Source organism: Chaetodon auriga, chromosome 9 (genome assembly GCF_051107435.1).
Source record: "Chaetodon auriga isolate fChaAug3 chromosome 9, fChaAug3.hap1, whole genome shotgun sequence".
NCBI lineage: Eukaryota > Metazoa > Chordata > Actinopteri > Chaetodontiformes > Chaetodontidae > Chaetodon > Chaetodon auriga.
The window spans coordinates 15,052,057-15,072,465 of record NC_135082.1 but is presented as its reverse complement, the minus strand read 5'-3'; the positions used below and the strand labels follow the sequence as shown (position 1 = coordinate 15,072,465).

At 43.1% G+C, this 20,409-nt stretch overlaps 1 protein-coding gene across 5 annotated transcripts in view; it reads right to left on the bottom strand.

Moving 5' to 3' along the window:
- LOC143325917 (protocadherin gamma-C5-like) overlaps nt 1-16,292 on the bottom strand; it is a 280,430-nt gene extending 264,138 nt beyond the window's left edge. For 2 of the 5 annotated variants that reach the window (XM_076739317.1, XM_076739320.1), the window contains exon 1: nt 3,549-8,631. In XM_076739317.1, coding sequence (XP_076595432.1) covers nt 3,549-5,948 — 2,400 coding nt within the window. In that variant the 5' untranslated portion in view covers nt 5,949-8,631. The other 3 variants (XM_076739346.1, XM_076739298.1, XM_076739304.1) reach the window with 3 other exon arrangements.
- Nucleotides 16,293-20,409: the final 4,117 nt, after the last annotated feature.

The following is a 20,409-nucleotide window of genomic DNA, read 5'->3' as shown; positions in this document are numbered from 1 at the left end:
ACTTGGGGAGAAGTGTCAGAGTCGCCAAACGCCTCAAGAAAGTCTGTTGGACTTTTCCTCAGAGTCTGGTCAGCAGGAAGTGTGTTGTCATTGTAAGATGAAACAAACTTGAAGTCACTGGTTCGAGATCCTGTTGTCAGGTAGGCGTCATAGTTGTAAGTGCTGCGTAAAGTTCCTGTGCCATCAACATCTGCGTAATTTGGAGGGAGATACGCGCTCGGGATGGCGACTGCTCCATCAAACAACAGTCTGGGCTTTCTCCTGCGACAAAACCTCACACCCAGGATGATGATGATGAAGGTCAGAAAAAAGGTGGACACTGACACCAGAGCGATGATCAGATAAGAGGTCAGTTTGGAATTCTTCTCATCATAAGAAATGTCCTTCAGTTCTGGCACCTCAGCCAAGTTATCAGAAATAAGTAAATACATGGAGCACGTGGCAGACAGAGAGGGCTGTCCGTTATCTTTCACTGACACAATCAGGTTCTGTTTCATGCTGTCAGATTCAGAAATGTCCCGCTGTGTCCTGATCTCTCCGCTGTGGACACCGATAGTGAAAAGTCCAGGATCAGTGGATTTCACTATATGATAGGACAGCCAGGCGTTCTGGCCGGAGTCCGCGTCCACCGCGATCACTTTGGACACCAGAGAGCCTCCGTGTGCAGCTTTGGGGACCAGCTCGGTCATGAACGAGTTGCCCTCCGGGGCGGGGTACAGGATCTGAGGACAGTTGTCATTCACATCCGATATGAACACACTGACGGTCACGTTGCTGCTCAGAGGAGGAGAACCGTTGTCTCTGGCCATCACGTGCACTTTAAAACTCCTCAACTGTTCATAATCAAACGACCTCACAGCGTGGATCACCCCCGTGTCTCCGTTCACAGACACATAGGAGGACACCGGGGCACCGTTCACCTCACCAGCTAACAGAGAATAAATCACTGTTCCGTTCTGTCTCCAGTCGGGGTCTCGAGCAGTAACGGAACATAAAGTGGAGCCAGGTTTGTTATTTTCACTCACATATGCGCTGTACGACTGCTCCTCAAACACAGGTGGGTTGTCGTTGATGTCTGCTACAGATAACTGAACACTTTTAGAGGAGGACAGAGGTGGAGAGCCCTCGTCAGTGGCAGTGATTGTAATGTTATAATCAGACACGACTTCACGGTCCAGTTGTCCTGTGCTCACAAGAGAATAATAGTTTTTAATAGACGGAACCAACTTAAAAGGGGCGCCTTGCTGAATGAAGCAACGGACCTGCCCATTAGTCTCCGAGTCTCTGTCCTGCACGTTAATGATGCCCACCTCTGTACCAGGTGACACGTTCTCGGGTATGGGATTCATCAAGGATTTCAAATATATCACTGGAGCATTGTCATTCACATCAGTGACATCAATCATTACTTTGGAATCAGATGAAAGCCCATAACCGTCTTTGGCATCAATGCGCATTTCATATTTTGAATCACTCTCGAAATCAAGTGGCCCTATGACTTTAATCTCTCCAGTTTTACTGTTCAGGGAAAAAAGCTTCTTTGCTCTTTCTGAAATGCGGCTAAAATCATAGGTCACCTCCCCGTTGACTCCCTCGTCTGCATCACTGGCACTTACTGTGACGACTACAGTATCAAGGGCAGAGTCTTCAGGTAGACTGGCTTTGTAAAGAGCTTGCTCAAACACTGGGGCGTTATCATTAGCATCCAACACAGTCACGTGTATATTGGCAGTTCCTGATCTTTGTGGATTACCACCATCAACAGCAGTCAGCACGAAATTCAAGTCGTGTTCTTTTTCACGGTCGAGCTCTTTGTCTAACACCAACTCGACGTTCTTAGATCCATCAGTATCGTCTCGAACAGATAAAACAAAGTGATCGTTCTTTTGCAGACTGTATTGTTTGACTGTATTGTGTCCGATGTCAGCGTCATGCGCTTCGTTAACACGATATCGAGCTCCTTTGTCGGCGGATTCGCTTATTTCAAGCCTTATTGTATCCTTTGGGAAAATGGGTGAATTGTCGTTCACATCCTGGATGAGCAGTGAAATGCGGTGCAGCTCCAAAGGGCTCTCCAGGACTAATTCAAATTTCAGCATACATGAAACCTTTTCCCCGCACAGCTCCTCTCGGTCAATCTTTTCCCTGATGACAAAATTTCCCGTTTTTAGATCAATATCGCAGTAGTGCTGATAGCTCTCCTCGGTATCAATACGAGCTTTACGAGTGAACAATTTCCCCGCTTCCAGGCCGAGATCCTTAGCAATATTTCCAACAATGGATCCAGGTCTCATCTCCTCCGGAGCAGAATAGCTCAGGTCTGCCGCGGTGATGTGGAGAAGGACAGCAAAGACGCACATGAAACTCACCAAATAATGTCCTTTGAGGTCCATTGTTTTTACCCCAAAAGAAGAAACTGATACTGATATTTTCATTTTTGACGATACAATTAAAACTGAATGGGAAAAAAGAAGGTACGCCGCTCCCGTAACAATGGCAGCTCTGGCGTTAAGGCGAAAATGATTCCTTTTGCAGTGGGTGGAGAAATGAACCTCTTCATATCTACGAGTACGCAGCGACGCCGTGAGTTTATTCGGAAAATTACAAATAACTGCTGGTATAACATTCCTCAGTTGCTCCCATAATCAAGTCCGTAATGTTAAACATCAATGTTTAGACACAAAAGGAAAATATGTTCATGCGATGTTTTGGGTTTGTTTAAGAAGGGAATTCACAGACAACACAATTCAGCACCATGGACAGCGTTTGGATGGCGAGTAGGAGACCAAAGGATTCGGCTCAATTTGGTTGAAAATTAAAATGAATCCATATCCAGGCGAGACATTTAAACGGTATTTAAATGACCGCACATCAGTATGTACGAGATCCTCAGTGCACAATGTAGTGTCGTCATTAGTATGTTTGGAGAAAAAGAAAAAAATAAGCTGGAAGTACAGACGTCTCTTCACCTGCAAATAATTAAAGCAAAGCATACTAACAAGGCATTTTCCTAAATTTCATGAGATATGATGCAGTAAGTGCGAATAAACAACATTAACTGATAACCAAGCACTGAACGAAAAGTGTCAAAGTCAAGACAATTTGAAATCAGACCCACGAAGTTACTGAAGAAGTCAAGTGTTTCTGAGTATCCCGAAAAGCGCTATATGAGAAATTGTATTGTTATTAAAACATCAGGGGGACACAGAATAGTGGCTTCTGGCATGGTTATCACGTCATAAATATGGAGACTTGTGCCAAAAAACAAATTGCAAGCAGAAAGACTGCTCGTGGCTTAAATTATGAAAATGCATTTTGACAAATTTACTTAAAAGCATCCTTGAAGTTCATGGCCGTATTCTTGGACAGTCACAATCAGCGTTAAATCTTACGTACAATTTGTATGTGGCCTGCCTCTGGAGACTCATCAGGTTGACCAAACACATTTGGATGTCGGATACAAATGATTGGTGTATAAGTAAAACACCCAAACAAGCCAACCAAAATGCACCACATGGGACGAGTGGACTACTTTGAAATGCGCCTACCTCTACAGAAGCATCCAAGTCTTCAAACGGATCAGCGAAGTCTGATGGACTTTTCCTCAGAGTCTGATCAGCAGGAAGTGTGTTGTCATTGTAAGATGAAACAAACTTAAAGTCACTGGTTCGAGATCCTGTTGTCAGGTAGGCGTCATAATTGTAAGTGCTGCGTAAAGTTCCTGTGCCGTCAACATCTGCGTAATTTGGAGGGAGATACGCGCTCGGGATGGCGACTGCTCCATCAAACAACAGTCTGGGCTTTCTCCTGCGACAAAACCTCACACCCAGGATGATGATGATGAACGTCAGAAAAAACGTGGACACTGACACCAGAGCGATGATCAGATAAGAGGTCAGTTTGGAATTCTTCTCATCATAAGAAATATCCTTCAGTTCTGGCACCTCAGCCAAGTTATCAGAAATAAGTAAATACATGGAGCACGTGGCAGACAGAGAGGGCTGTCCGTTATCTTTCACTGACACAATCAGGTTCTGTTTCATGCTGTCAGATTCAGAAATGTCCCGCTGCGTCCGGATCTCTCCGCTGTGCACACCGATAGTGAAAAGTCCAGGATCAGTGGATTTCACTATATGATAGGACAGCCAGGCATTCTGGCCGGAGTCCGCGTCCACCGCGATCACTTTGGACACCAGAGAGCCTCCGTGTGCAGCTTTGGGGACCAGCTCGGTCATGAACGAGTTGCCCTCCGGGGCGGGGTACAGGATCTGAGGACAGTTGTCATTCACATCCGATATGAACACACTGACGGTCACGTTGCTGCTCAGAGGAGGAGAACCGTTGTCTCTGGCCATCACGTGCACTTTAAAGCTCCTCAGCTGTTCATAATCAAACGACCTCACAGCGTGGATCACCCCCGTGTCTCCGTTCACAGACACATAGGAGGACACCGGGGCACCGTTCACCTCACCAGCTAACAGAGAATAAATCACTGTGCCGTTCTGTCTCCAGTCGGGGTCTCGAGCAGTAACGGAACATAAAGTGGAGCCAGGTTTGTTATTTTCACTCACATATGCGCTGTACGACTGCTCCTCAAACACAGGTGGGTTGTCGTTGATGTCTGCTACAGATAACTGAACACTTTTAGAGGAGGACAGAGGTGGAGAGCCCTCGTCAGTGGCAGTGATTGTAATGTTGTAATCAGACACTAGTTCGCGGTCCAGTTGTCCTGTGCTCACCAGAGAATAATAGTTTTTGATCGACGGAACCAACTTAAAAGGAACGTTTTGATGAATGAAGCAGCGCACCTGTCCATTAGTTTCAGAGTCTCTATCCTGCACGTTAATGATGCCCACCTCTGTACCAGGTGACACGTTCTCGGGTATGGGGTTATTCAGAGATTTCAAACTGATTTCAGGTGGGTTGTCATTAACATCGGAGATTTCGATTATCACTTTGGAATCTGAAGTAAGGCCGTAACCATCTTTGGCGTCTACGCGCATTTCATACAGGGATTCTTTCTCGAAATCCAACGGCCCTATTACTTTAATTTCTCCTGTGGTTTGATTTAAAGCAAATACTTTTCTTCCCGTTTCCGAAATACGACTTAATTCATAAGTCACCTCTCCATTTAGACCTTCATCAGCATCACTTGCAGCCACTGTCACCACAATAGTATCTGGAGGAGAGTTTTCAGGTAGAGTGGCTTCATACACGGTCTGACTAAACACTGGGGCGTTATCATTAGCATCCAGGATAGTCACATGCACAGTTGCAGTGCCTGTTCTTTGAGGGGTACCTCCATCTAGTGCAGTCAGCAATAATTTCAATTCCTGCTGTTCCTCGCGGTCTAATTCTTTGTTCAGCACTAGCTCTGCAAATTTACCCCCATCAGATTTTGACTGAGTCTTCAACACTAAATAATCGTTCGTCTGTAACGCATAACTTTGAACAGCGTTTTGCCCAATATCTATATCGTGTGCCTCCAAAACACGGAAGCGAGATCCCTTAAAAGCCAATTCACTGACTTCTATCTTAATTTCATCCTTAGTGAAAACAGGCGGATTGTCGTTGATATCGTGTATTTGAAGTGAAATACGGTGCAACTCAAGCGGTCCTTCTAAGATCAGCTCAAATTTCAGGATACAAGATGCCTTTTCCCCGCAAAGCGCTTCTCTGTCAATTCTTTCAGCCACAATCAAATCTCCAGTGTTAAGGTTTATGTTACAGTACCGTTCACGGTTCGGCTCGCTATCAATGCGGGCCTTTCGAGCAGATAATTTCCACACGTTCAACCCGAGGTCCTTGGCGATATTTCCTATAACAGATCCGCGTTTCATTTCCTCTGGAACAGAATAGCTCACATCTCCGTTACCGATGTGAAGCAGATGAAGAAAGAAACCAAAGCTGCAAAGCAGGCCTGCCGCTGAATATCCATTGTGGGCCATCCTGGGAAAATATTGGAACACAGCTCCAAAACGTTCGTGTTGTTTATTCCAGTGCGAAAATCTCTCCTGTCCAGTTTAACATAATCGTAAATCAATTGGACGTGAAAAAGGTGAATTTGAAAAGAACGACTGTCCGTGGCGTATCCAAGGGTGGAATTTGACAAAGAGAAGATCAAGCCTCGCCAATGCTGGACGTGTCTTTCCTCTGCTGGTGAACAGCGACACTATGAGTTCAATTCCATCTTTGCACGTTAAAGCTCAACACTGAAATCTTCCACTGTGACTGTTGTGGCGTTTGTTTCATTATATTGTGGCACAAATCACGAGCAAAAGAGAACAAGTCATCAATATTTAATCAATGAATAGATATTTCAGAGTTTAATTATGGACAGTAAACACATCATTTGTGTATATATATTCAAAAAAAAAAAAAAAGAAAAGAAAAGAAAAGAAATTACCAAAAAGCCAAACCCAACTTTAAAGGTCACGCTAGTAAACCAACCGCATTCGCAAGAAAAGAGACAATTTGCGGCCGACCTGCGAATCAACTGTCTTTAGTCTATCCCAAACATTTTCTGTTGACACAGAAGAAATATATAACTTCAGGCCAGTATGACTTTAATTCACTGAGCACTGAGAATTTGATTCGACAAAAGTTTTGGAAAGATAACCAGAAACAGTAATCTTGGAGTGGTGTAAGATTTGTGGAAAAAATAAAAATAAAAATAAAATAAAAAATAATAAGATTGTACACTGACGGCTTAAAATGAAATCACATCCAAAGCCAATTCTACGATGCTATGCTTTAAGTGCCTTTGACAGTATAAATATTCTCCAGAGAGCTACAATGGAAAAAAAAAAACAACAAAAAAAACTAATCTTGATGAAGTGTGCTGTTATGAAAAATGGGAGCCAGCATGCTCAGAAGAGTGCACTTCCATAGTAGTACACATAATATTTACATGAGAAGGACACTAGCTGTTAAGTCTTGTCAAAAATGAACTCCTTCATAATAAAGTAGCATTGCATGAAATCAGGCTTGAAAGCCCTACTGCACTGGATATATGAGCCTCATCCATACATCCAAGGCAAGGTTATGTTGACACAGAGGGGGAAGAAACAGGTCTTAATTGCTCAAGGAGTCAGTGAGGTTCTACTTTGTAAACTACTTTAAAGGCAGTACCACTGAATGCTGCGTAAACAGGCATCTGATCTTAAAACACATCAGTGTGTTCTTACAATCCCGCTAGTGTTAACCAGTGGGAATCCTGAACAGCACCTGCTCTGTGGAGAAGATCACAGACTCTTAAGAGATTAGTTTGTACATTGGTTGGATTTTCAATATCTGGTCTGGTTGGCCTGTCATGTATGGTTAATGTGTTTATGTTGATTTTATTTTGTGAGGTTTCTTTTGTATATAATACATACCTCAGTTGTTCACTTGCTGAAAACATGATTTTACTGAATGGTACTTTACATTGTTAAATTGTAAAGCAATATTGTTGGGTGAATCAGTCTGTAGTTAAAGTGGCCTTCTCCTCTTTTTTGTTCTGTCAAGTTGACTATGACTCTGTGGAAAACAGGATTAATCTATGCATCATGACGGGAGCTCAGAGGAATGAAAAAAGCACAAAATCTATCCAGGGCCACCTTGCATGTGTCTGTTGATGAGACCATGTCACCTGTCAGCACAACACAGCAAAATTTACTTGTTAGAGCTCAGGCAAAAGGCTGAAAAGGTCTTCATTTGCAGTCATGGTGAGATGGCTTTATCGCAGGATATCGTACTCAGAATATTATTGTTGTTGTTGTTGTTGTTGTTGTTATTATTATTATTATTATCAGAATAACCAACCTTTCAGCAATGCCACACGGATCATTGCAAACATTATAACATTCAATATCAAGAGTTTTCAATGTTTTTATCATAGACGTTTTTAATGTTTTACATTATCATTAGTAGTAGAAGCAGTCGTACATATAGGGTTATTATCATTACTACTACGACTACCACTACACTGTATCGCTATGGAAAAGGATGACACTTTTGGTAAGATATATTTTTTAGAGAGTCAGGATACGGATACTTGTAACACCTCACCAACAGCTCGACATACTGACTGTATACATTCAACACACACAATACACACATATACAATATAACCCCTATAACCTTATCTGGTAAAGACTAAGACCGGAAGCCAAACAAAACCTGAAATGTATATAGAAGGGACATTCCTTCCATCTGTGAACACACAGGTGAATATTTTTATATGATGTGCAACACTGTCAGTAAAGGAAGTAAAAAAATTCTTATACTGAATCATTGTGAAATTGTGTTTTCCATCCTCCATGGATCCATCTGATTCTCCAAAGAGATCAGAAAAAATTGTTGGACTGAAAAACGAATTGCAAGAAGAAGGTCTGCTCGCAGCTTAAATGGCCAAATGCATATTGACAAATTAATTTACTTAAAAGCATCCTTGAAGTTCATAGCCGGATTCTTGTAAAGTCACAATCAACGTTAAATCTTACGTACAATGGATGTGGCCTGCCTCTGGACACTCATCAGGTTGACCAAACACATTTGGATGTCGGATACAAATGATTGGTGTATAAGAAAAACACCCAAACAAGCCAACCAAAATGCACCACATGGGACGAGTAGACTACTTTGAAATGCGCCTACCTCTACGGAAGCATCCAAGTCTTCAAACGGATCAGCGAAGTCTGATGGACTTTTCCTCAGAGTCTGGTCAGCAGGAAGTGTGTTGTCATTGTAAGATGAAACAAACTTAAAGTCACTGGTTCGAGATCCTGTTGTCAGGTAGGCGTCATAATTGTAAGTGCTGCGTAAAGTTCCTGTGCCGTCAACATCTGCGTAATTAGGAGGGAGATACGCGCTCGGGATGGCGACTGCTCCATCAAACAACAGTCTGGGCTTTCTCCTGCGACAAAACCTCACACCCAGGATGATGATGATGAACGTCAGAAAAAACGTGGACACTGACACCAGAGCGATGATCAGATAAGAGGTCAGTTTGGAATTCTTCTCATCATAAGAAATGTCCTTCAGTTCTGGCACCTCAGCCAAGTTATCAGAAATAAGTAAATACATGGAGCACGTGGCAGACAGAGAGGGCTGTCCGTTATCTTTCACTGACACAATCAGGTTCTGTTTCATGCTGTCAGATTCAGAAATGTCCCGCTGCGTCCGGATCTCTCCGCTGTGGACACCGATGGTGAAAAGTCCAGGATCAGTGGATTTCACTATATGATAGGACAGCCAGGCGTTCTGGCCGGAGTCCGCGTCCACCGCGATCACTTTGGACACCAGAGAGCCTCCGTGTGCAGCTTTGGGGACCAGCTCGGTCATGAACGAGTTGCCCTCCGGGGCGGGGTACAGGATCTGAGGACAGTTGTCATTCACATCCGATATGAACACACTGACGGTCACGTTGCTGCTCAGAGGAGGAGAACCGTTGTCTCTGGCCATCACGTGCACTTTAAAACTCCTCAACTGTTCATAATCAAACGACCTCACAGCGTGGATCACCCCCGTGTCTCCGTTCACAGACACATAGGAGGACACCGGGGCACCGTTCACCTCACCAGTTAACAGAGAATAAATCACTGTGCCGTTCTGTCTCCAGTCGGGATCTCGAGCAGTAACGGAACATAAAGTGGAGCCAGGTTTGTTATTTTCACTCACATATGCGCTGTACGACTGCTCCTCAAACACAGGTGGGTTGTCGTTGATGTCTGCTACAGACAACTGAACACTTTTAGAGGAGGACAGAGGTGGAGAGCCCTCGTCAGTGGCAGTGATTGTAATGTTATAATCAGACACGACTTCACGGTCCAGTTGTCCTGTGCTCACAAGAGAATAATAGTTTTTAATAGACGGAACCAACTTAAAAGGGGCGCCTTGCTGAATGAAGCAACGGACCTGCCCATTAGTCTCCGAGTCTCTATCCTGCACGTTAATGATGCCCACCTCTGTACCAGGTGACACGTTCTCGGGTATGGGATTCATCAAGGATTTCAAATATATCACTGGAGCATTGTCATTCACATCAGTGACATCAATCATTACTTTGGAATCAGATGAAAGCCCATAACCGTCTTTGGCATCAATGCGCATTTCATATTTTGAATCACTCTCGAAATCAAGTGGCCCTATGACTTTAATCTCTCCAGTTTTACTGTTCAGGGAAAAAAGCTTCTTTGCCCTTTCTGAAATGCGGCTAAAATCATAGGTCACCTCCCCGTTGACTCCCTCGTCTGCATCACTGGCACTTACTGTGACGACTACAGTATCAAGGGCAGAGTCTTCAGGTAGACTGGCTTTGTAAAGAGCTTGCTCAAACACTGGGGCGTTATCATTAGCATCCAACACAGTCACGTGTATATTGGCAGTTCCTGATCTTTGTGGATTACCACCATCAACAGCAGTCAGCACGAAATTTAAGTCGTGTTCTTTTTCACGGTCGAGCTCTTTGTCTAACACCAACTCGACGTTCTTAGATCCATCAGTATCGTCTCGAACGGATAAAACAAAGTGATCGTTCTTTTGCAGACTGTATTGTTTGACTGTATTATGTCCGATGTCAGCGTCATGCGCTTCGTTAACACGATATCGAGCTCCTTTGATCGCCGATTCTCGTATTTCCAGCTTTACTGTATCCTTTGGAAAAACGGGTGAATTGTCGTTCACATCCTGGATGAGCAGTGAAATGCGGTGCAGCTCCAAAGGGCTCTCCAGGACTAATTCAAATTTCAGCATACATGAAACCTTTTCCCCGCACAGCTCCTCTCGGTCAATCTTTTCCCTGATGACAAAATTTCCCGTTTTTAGATCAATATCGCAGTAGTGTTGATAGCTTTCCTCGGTATCAATACGAGCTTTACGAGTGAACAATTTCCCCACTTCCAGGCCGAGATCCTTAGCAATATTTCCAACAATGGATCCAGGTCTCATCTCCTCCGGAGCAGAATAGCTCAGGTCTGCCGCGGTGATGTGAACGAAGATAGCAAAAGCGTACACAAAACTCAGCAACGGTTTCCCCTTGTGGTCCATTGTTTTTTTTCCCAGAAAGATGACACGGACACGCAAAAGTTCCCAGTGCCTGGTAGAATTAAAACGTAATGAAAAAATTATGGTACGCCGCGCCTGCATCAATGGCAGCTCTGGTTTAATGCTACAATTGCCTCTTTTGCAGTGGGTGGAGAAAAGAACCTCCTGTATCTGCAGGTGAGCAGCGACGCCGTGAGTTTATTTGGAATATTACAAACAAAACATGAGTGGAATAAAATGCCCCTGTTGCTCCCATGACTAATACTGCAATGTCATCATCCAATGTTAAGACACAAAGGGAAAATATTTTCGTGGGATGTTTTGGGTTTGCTTGGCAGGCGCATTAACAGACAACATCATTCAGCACCACGGACAGCGTTTGAACGGCGGGTAAGACTGTAAGATTTCTCTCTAATATTCTTCGACGGACTGATCACTGAACACAAACGGAACCAGATCTTATGTTTCAAATGACAAAGAATATAGTACAACTTTTAGAAACTGACAATGGCAAACACTTGTTCCATGTTTAAACATCACGAGGACGACAACATACTTGCATCTGATTTTCACCGTAATTAAATGCAGACTAGGGGTCTACTTTATTGTACTTGGAATTATTTGGTGGCAAACAATAAATATAACTATGAAATCCAACAGGCATATGTGGCAGTTAGGAATGTCTGAGGGCCAAATCAGTAAGTTCAGTAATCTGCATATTTATTTAACAAGCCAGTCAATTTTTCATCACTTACTTGAAAACATGATCCAAGGTGAAAACGACCATCAGATTTACACCAGTCGCTTGAAATGCATAAAAACATAATATGGTTTTACAGTTTGTTTGTTTGTTTGTTGCTTAAGCACATGTTTAGTCCGCTTGTGATTCCCTGAAGAACTATATAAATTCAAATTTAAATGCTACTTTTGACGGGATGAAAGGAAAAAAGAATGTCATGTTTAAAGAGAGCGATCAACGCAATGGACAGATTGCGGTCACAGACTGGTCCAGGGACATAAGTACGATCTATTATTATTATTTATTTTATCATTATTATTTCTATTTATTGATTTATTTTAGTAGTTATTCGGTTGTGTAACAAAGGTTCACAGAGAGTGAACAACACGGGAGTACCTTAGCCAATAAGAACAAAGGTACGCAGCACAGTCGGCTTATTTTTTATTTGTTTATTTTATTTTATTTTATTTTATTTTTTGTAATTAATTTCTTCGAAATCGAAGATGGCGAAGACATGACCCGCCCTACTCTGACTCTGACTGGATAGTAGTCATTGCCATCGTTTTTTCGGTTGGTTCGGTTGAGGCATGAAGTGTAAGATTGGTTAGGGTTAGGGCAAGAATTTCAGAGTAAGCCAATGAGAGGCAGAGTAGAGCAGGTCATTCCTTAGTCATCCCGCGAAAATAAAGCTCATGATAGGCAGGTGAAACAGCATACGCTGTTGAGACGCTGGGAGACACCGTAGGGAGAGGACCTGTTGCGGCACGGTGCAATGTAGCTTAGATAACACAATGAAAACGAAAATAAAGTTGTCAAATCACAGGGTAAAAGCCTGTACTTTGTTGTAAGCTCGTAGGTGTGTGTGTCCTCTCTCTGAAACTTGCAGAGTAACAGAGAGGAACTTCCAAATCGATTGGAAAAAGACGCTAACCTTTTTCATTCTTCTTCAGACGCATTTCCGTGCTGGTGAAAGGACTGGGTCCTAACCATCAGCCATTCAACTGAATGGAGTATTTATATTATTGATATGACGTGTTATTGTGCCTTGATTACGGTGATGTTCTTGTTGCTGATACAGTGCCTAGTGAAGTATTGCAAGGCTGTAAACTGATCATACTGAATCAGGCATCGTCTTAATATTGTCATGTTATCGACTTGGATCCAAACATGAAGAACTGTGATTCCAAAAAATCTAAAGGAAGGTGCACACTTTCACACAGAAAAGTAGAGTGAAAAGACCTCACTAGTTCAAAACAAAAGAAAGACTGTTAATAGAAATATTTTTCTGAAGAGAACTTGATATCTTTGTGGAAGGGAACTACATATTGAACCTGGGTCTATTTCATTTATTTTTTTCTTTTCAAAAATCTAAGTTATTGTTGATAGATTTGTTGTGTTTTGTGGTCAGTGGATGTTGCTAAAAGCGTTTCTCTCTCCTCCTTGAATCTGGTATCGTCTTATTCTGAGTTTAAATGTAATTTTTACAGATTAATTCTGAATTTACTGAAAAACCTGTACTACTGCCAGGAGCTGTGTACAACAATTACAATAAATAGTGACTCCTGAAAATTTCTTTGACTACAATCTATTACTGGATGTGCAAACCACACACTGGCCGAACCATTACCACAACTACATTCTCAACCTGTAGAAGACAATGGAGGTGCATGGGGATAGTGTTGGAAAGTCACAATCAATGCTTAATGTTATATGCAACCATGTATGTGCCCGTCCTCTGGAGATTCATCTGATCGACCAAAAACATCAGCTGTGGATAAGTCCGACTGATAATATCACACAAATAGCAGTTAGTGGAAACCAACAAGCTGAATTACGTATTAGGATAAAAATTTGAACAACAAACATATATTAAGTATAGGCGTCTGAGGCAAAAAAAAATAAATAAAATAAATAAATAAATAAACAAAATGCCAAAAAAAATCATTTGAGAGCAGCGTGGAGTTGTGAAAAGGTCCTACCTCTACAGATGTCTCTAAATCGTCGAACGGATCAGCGAAGTCTGATGGACTTTTCCTCAGAGTCTGGTCAGCAGGAAGTGTGTTGTCATTGTAAGATGACACAAACTTGAAGTCACTGGTTCGAGATCCTGTTGTCAGGTAGGCGTCATAATTGTAAGTGCTGCGTAAAGTTCCTGTGCCGTCAACATCTGCGTAATTTGGAGGGAGATACGCGCTCGGGATGGCGACTGCTCCATCAAACAACAGTCTGGGCTTTCTCCTGCGACAAAACCTCACACCCAGGATGATGATGATGAAGGTCAGAAAAAAGGTGGACACTGACACCAGAGCGATGATCAGATAAGAGGTCAGTTTGGAATTCTTCTCATCATAAGAAATATCCTTCAGTTCTGGCACCTCAGCCAAGTTATCAGAAATAAGTAAATACATGGAGCACGTGGCAGACAGAGAGGGCTGTCCGTTATCTTTCACTGACACAATCAGGTTCTGTTTCATGCTGTCAGATTCAGAAATGTCCCGCTGTGTCCTGATCTCTCCGCTGTGGACACCGATAGTGAAAAGCCCGGGATCAGTGGATTTCACTATATGATAGGACAGCCAGGCGTTCTGACCGGAGTCCGCGTCCACCGCGATCACTTTGGACACCAGAGAGCCTCCGTGTGCAGCTTTGGGGACCAGCTCGGTCATGAACGAGTTGCCCTCCGGGGCGGGGTACAGGATCTGAGGACAGTTGTCATTCACATCCGATATGAACACACTGACGGTCACGTTGCTGCTCAGAGGAGGAGAACCGTTGTCTCTGGCCATCACGTGCACTTTAAAACTCCTCAACTGTTCATAATCAAACGACCTCACAGCGTGGATCACCCCCGTGTCTCCGTTCACAGACACATAGGAGGACACCGGGGCACCGCCCACCTCACCAGCTAACAGAGAATAAATCACTGTGCCGTTCTGTCTCCAGTCGGGGTCTCGAGCAGTAACGGAACATAAAGTGGAGCCAGGTTTGTTATTTTCACTCACATATGCGCTGTACGACTGCTCCTCAAACACAGGTGGGTTGTCGTTGATGTCTGCTACAGATAACTGAACACTTTTAGAGGAGGACAGAGGTGGAGAGCCCTCGTCAGTGGCAGTGATTGTAATGTTGTAATCAGACACGACTTCACGGTCCAGTTGTCCTGTGCTCACCAGAGAATAATAGTTTTTAATAGAAGGAACCAACTTAAAAGGGACATTTTGCTGAATGGAGCAGCGAACTCTTCCGTTACTCTCTGAGTCTCTGTCCTGCACGTTAATGATGCCCACCTCTGCCCCAGGTGACACGTTCTCAGGTATGGGATTAGACAGAGATTTTAGATATATCTCTGGAGCATTGTCATTGACATCAGTAACATCTATTATTACTTTGGCGTACGATGTCAGTCCTAAACCATCTTTAGCTTGAACCCTCATTTCAAAAGAACTACTGTCTTCAAAATCAATCACACCACTTACTCTAATTTCTCCCGTTTTGGGATCAATAGAGAAAACATTCACATCGTCATCAGATACGTGGCCGAAGTGATATGTCACATCTCCATTCACTCCTTCATCTGCGTCTGTAGCACTAACAGTAATCACTATGCTCTCTGGAGGAGAGTTTTCAGGCAGACTGGCTTTATAAACGGCCTGGCTGAACACTGGGGCGTTATCATTAGCATCCAGCACAGTGACGTGTATGACGACTGTACCTGATCTCTGAGGAGAGCCACCATCTAAAGCTGTGAGAAGCAAATTCAGCTCTTGTTGTTTCTCTCGGTCAAGTTTATTCTCCAACACGAGTTCAACCTTGTTGCTGTCAACAGTGAGAATAAAGTTGTCATTCTTTTGAAGGCTGTACCTTTGAACTGCATTTTGACCAATATCTGCGTCATGGGCCTCCTCGATAGAGAAGCGGTTGCCTTTCTCTGCGGACTCACTGATTTCCATTTCAATCAAATTTTCTCTGAATTTTGGCGAGTTGTCATTTACATCTTGAATATGAAGACTGAGTCGATGAAGCTCCAGAGGATTTTCTAACACCAGATCTACTTTCACAACACACGAGGGTTTCTTGCCACAAAGGCTTTCTCGGTCAATTCTCTCCGATGTGATCAAATCTCCGCTACTCAGATTAATGTCACAGTAACGCTTACGAGTCCCCTCAAAATCAACACGGGCCTTTCGGGAAGACAAGGTCCTCAGATCAAGACCGAGATCTTTGGCTACATTTCCAATGACAGCCTCACGTTTCATCTCTTCTGGAACAGAATAACTTAGGTCTCCATTAACGAGGTGCAGCGATACAAGAAAGCACGCGAAGCAGAAGATCGGACGACGTGCTGAAAATCCTTTGTCTCCCATCCTGACATAAAAAGCCTCCTCAGCTCGGACAACTTGTCCTTTCAGGTAAACCAAAATAAGAGATGTCCAAAAAAAACCTCTATCATCCAACACTTCACAGCGCTGTACACAAGAAAATACGGTCGGAAATGCAATCGTTTCTCTGGAAAAACTGCAACCTCTGCTGTGTCTCGTAATGGGTGGAGTGGTGAGAACCTATTTTCTGTCAGCCAACAGCGACACCATGAGTCATTTGTTTGTTGTTGTTGTTGTTTTTTATCTTCACACTGGTGTAAAATAAAATATTCTTCACAAAGTCCAAGGTCTCTTTGAGATAACAGTCACGTCCAATTTAACTGCGGGTCCTCCGAATGGAAAATAGTTCAATGCAGTTTAAAATAAATAAATAAATAAGTAAATAAAGAGTTCAACACTGTAACGTTCATCAACACTGTATCATATTTCTGCAATACAAAACTATAGATGGCCGCTCTGCTTAATGAAACTGAGCTGAGATGAAGGCGTAAATTACAGCAAACTTACGTTTTCAGTGCACACACATGAAACCTTTACTATTAATATCACCCTCATTGAAATGCAGGGAACATGGCTGAGGACAAATACATATACCCAGTTGCGGCTGTGCCTGTGAGCGCCCGACGAGTGTTTCAGTACCATGGACAGATACTTTGAGATTTGAAAGGATGATGCCACAAAAGCATTGCATTGTCGATTCAAATGATGCGAATGGGGGAAAGTTTAAAAAAACTACACACTGGCCTGTTCCGAGACTTAAACCGTTTTGCTGACTCACAAATCAAATCACTTGGTGATATGTGACGATCGGTGAAAGGCTGATGACTGAGAAAATGTTGTCCAGCTAATATTCTACAGTTATACATTTTCTAATGAGGCCGAAATGTTCAATTGGCAAAGATCAGGAAGAAACAACCCTGAGATCGCGAAGAATTTAGTTTTGCTAAACGACAAAGTTCCCCCACTTCAAATAATCCAGAAACAACGACTGAAAGTAACCAAAAACCTGAAATGTTAAAAAAGATATTAGGACCATATTTTGGCATGGAGTCATATTCACAGTGTATCTTTCTGAAGCAGGATCTGAAATAGTGACACCCATATTGGCAAATACAGAAGGAAAAAAAAGTGAGCAAGACACCAAGGTTTACCTCCATTATGCTGTTTCCTTTAACAACCAACTATTGACTTTTACATGTCGGAAAGATAAAGACGTGTTGCAAGCAGAGAGACATTAAAAGAATTAAACAGACAAACTAAAATTACTTTTGAAGAGCGAAGTACTTTAAACGAATCCTACCTCTGCAGACGATTCTAAATCTTCAAAGGGATCAACAAAGTCTGATGGACTTTTCCTCAGAGTCTGGTCAGCAGGCAGTGTGTTGTCATTGTAAGATGAAACAAACTTAAAGTCACTGGTTCGAGATCCTGTTGTCAGGTAGGCGTCATAATTGTAAGTGCTGCGTAAAGTTCCTGTGCCGTCAACATCTGCGTAATTAGGAGGGAGATACGCGCTCGGGATGGCGACTGCTCCATCAAACAACAGTCTGGGCTTTCTCCTGCGACAAAACCTCACACCCAGGATGATGATGATGAACGTCAGAAAAAACGTGGACACTGACACCAGAGCGATGATCAGATAAGAGGTCAGTTTGGAATTCTTCTCATCATAAGAAATGTCCTTCAGTTCTGGCACCTCAGCCAAGTTATCAGAAATAAGTAAATACATGGAGCACGTGGCAGACAGAGAGGGCTGTCCGTTATCTTTCACTGACACAATCAGGTTCTGTTTCATGCTGTCAGATTCAGAAATGTCCCGCTGTGTCCTGATCTCTCCGCTGTGGACACCGATAGTGAAAAGTCCAGGATCAGTGGATTTCACTATATGATAGGACAGCCAGGCGTTCTGGCCGGAGTCCGCGTCCACCGCGATCACTTTGGACACCAGAGAGCCTCCGTGTGCAGCTTTGGGGACCAGCTCGGTCATGAACGAGTTGCCCTCCGGGGCGGGGTACAGGATCTGAGGACAGTTGTCATTCACATCCGATATGAACACACTGACGGTCACGTTGCTGCTCAGAGGAGGAGAACCGTTGTCTCTGGCCATCACGTGCACTTTAAAACTCCTCAACTGTTCATAATCAAACGACCTCACAGCGTGGATCACCCCCGTGTCTCCGTTCACAGACACATAGGAGGACACCGGGGCACCGTTCACCTCACCAGCTAACAGAGAATAAATCACTGTGCCGTTCTGTCTCCAGTCGGGGTCTCGAGCAGTAACGGAACATAAAGTGGAGCCAGGTTTGTTATTTTCACTCACATATGCGCTGTACGACTGCTCCTCAAACACAGGTGGGTTGTCGTTGATGTCTGCTACAGATAACTGAACACTTTTAGAGGAGGACAGAGGTGGAGAGCCCTCGTCAGTGGCAGTGATTGTGATGTTGTAATCAGACACGAGTTCGCGGTCCAGCTGTCCTGTGCTCACCAGAGAATAATAGTTTTTGATGGAAGGAACCAACTTAAAAGGGACGTTTTGCTGAATAGAGCAGCGAACTCTTCCGTTACTCTCAGAGTCTCGATCCTGCGCGTTAATGAGGCCCACCTCTGTACCAGGTGACACGTTCTCAGGTATGGGATTAGACAGAGATTTCAGATATATCACTGGAGCATTGTCATTGACATCAGTAACATCTATTATTACTTTGGCGTACGATGTTAGTCCTAAACCATCTTTAGCTTCAACTCTCATTTCAAAAGAACTACTGTCTTCAAAATCAATCACACCACTTACTCTAATTTCTCCCGTTTTGGGATCAATAGAGAAAACATTCACATCGTCATCAGATACATGGCCGAAGTCATACGTCACATCTCCATTCACTCCTTCATCTGCGTCTGTAGCACTAACAGTAATCACTATGCTCTCTGGAGGTGAGTTTTCAGGCAGACTGGCTTTATAAACGGCCTGGCTGAACACTGGGGCGTTATCATTAGCATCCAGCACAGTGACGTGTATGACGACTGTACCTGATCTCTGAGGAGAGCCACCATCTAAAGCTGTGAGAAGCAAATTCAACTCTTTTTGTTTCTCTCTGTCAAGTGTATTTTCCAACACGAGTTCAACCTTGTTGCTGTCAACAGTGAGAATAAAGTTGTCATTCTTTTGAAGGCTGTACCTTTGAACTGCATTTTGACCGATATCTGCGTCATGGGCCTCCTCGATAGAGAAGCGGTTACCTTTGTCTGCGGACTCACTGATTTCCATTTCAATTAAATTCTTTTTGAATTTTGGCGAGTTGTCATTTACGTCTTGAATATGAAGACTTAGTCGATGAAGCTCCAAAGGATTTTCTAACACCAGATCTACTTTTAAAACACATGAAGGTTTCTTGCCACAAAGGTTTTCTCGGTCAATTCTCTCCGATGTGATCAAATCTCCGCTACTCAGATTAATGTCACAGTAACGCTTACGAGTCCCCTCAAAATCAACACGGGCCTTTCGGGAAGACAAGGACCTCAGATCAAGACCGAGATCTTTGGCTATATTTCCAATAACAGACTCGCGTTTCATCTCTTCTGGAACAGAATAACTCAGGTCTCCATTAACGATGTGCAGCGATACAAGAAAGGAAGCGAAGAAGCAGATCGGACGAAGCGCTGAAAATCCTTTGTCTCCCATCCTTTGAAAAATAAAAATAAAAATAACACGTCTACGGCTGGTACAAATTACTGTCCAGAACAAAAATAATGTAATCCCAAAACAGAGTCAATGATCCACTATTCTGCGACTACCAACGCAATGAAAAACAGTCGTGGAAAGAAGAGGTTTTGAGAAATTTCGACCGATTTTAATGCAGGCGCAGTGGGTGGAGATGTCTGTTCCACTTTTGTGCTAGCCTACAGCGGCACCATGAGTCGTCTTTGTACAGCATGCTTCTGCATGCACGACAAAGTATAAACCCGCCTTATCTTCACCCACTTTCACTGTGTACCATATAAACGCCACAATCTAATCTACAAAGATAAATCAGTAGCTGCTGAATATATTATTATTCGGCTTGGGCTCAGAAAGCATGCTAGAAAAAGCACATTTCAGCACCACACGTAAACTACAGATGGTTATTCGTTATCTTAGTAGGTATCACTAAAGAATTATGTCAACAGTTTTGTTTCTTATATGCATTTGTCAAAGTACAAAAAACAATTTCACACAAGGAGAAAAGATGACCTGAAGCCAGGGTAGGTAGATGCACAAACTAA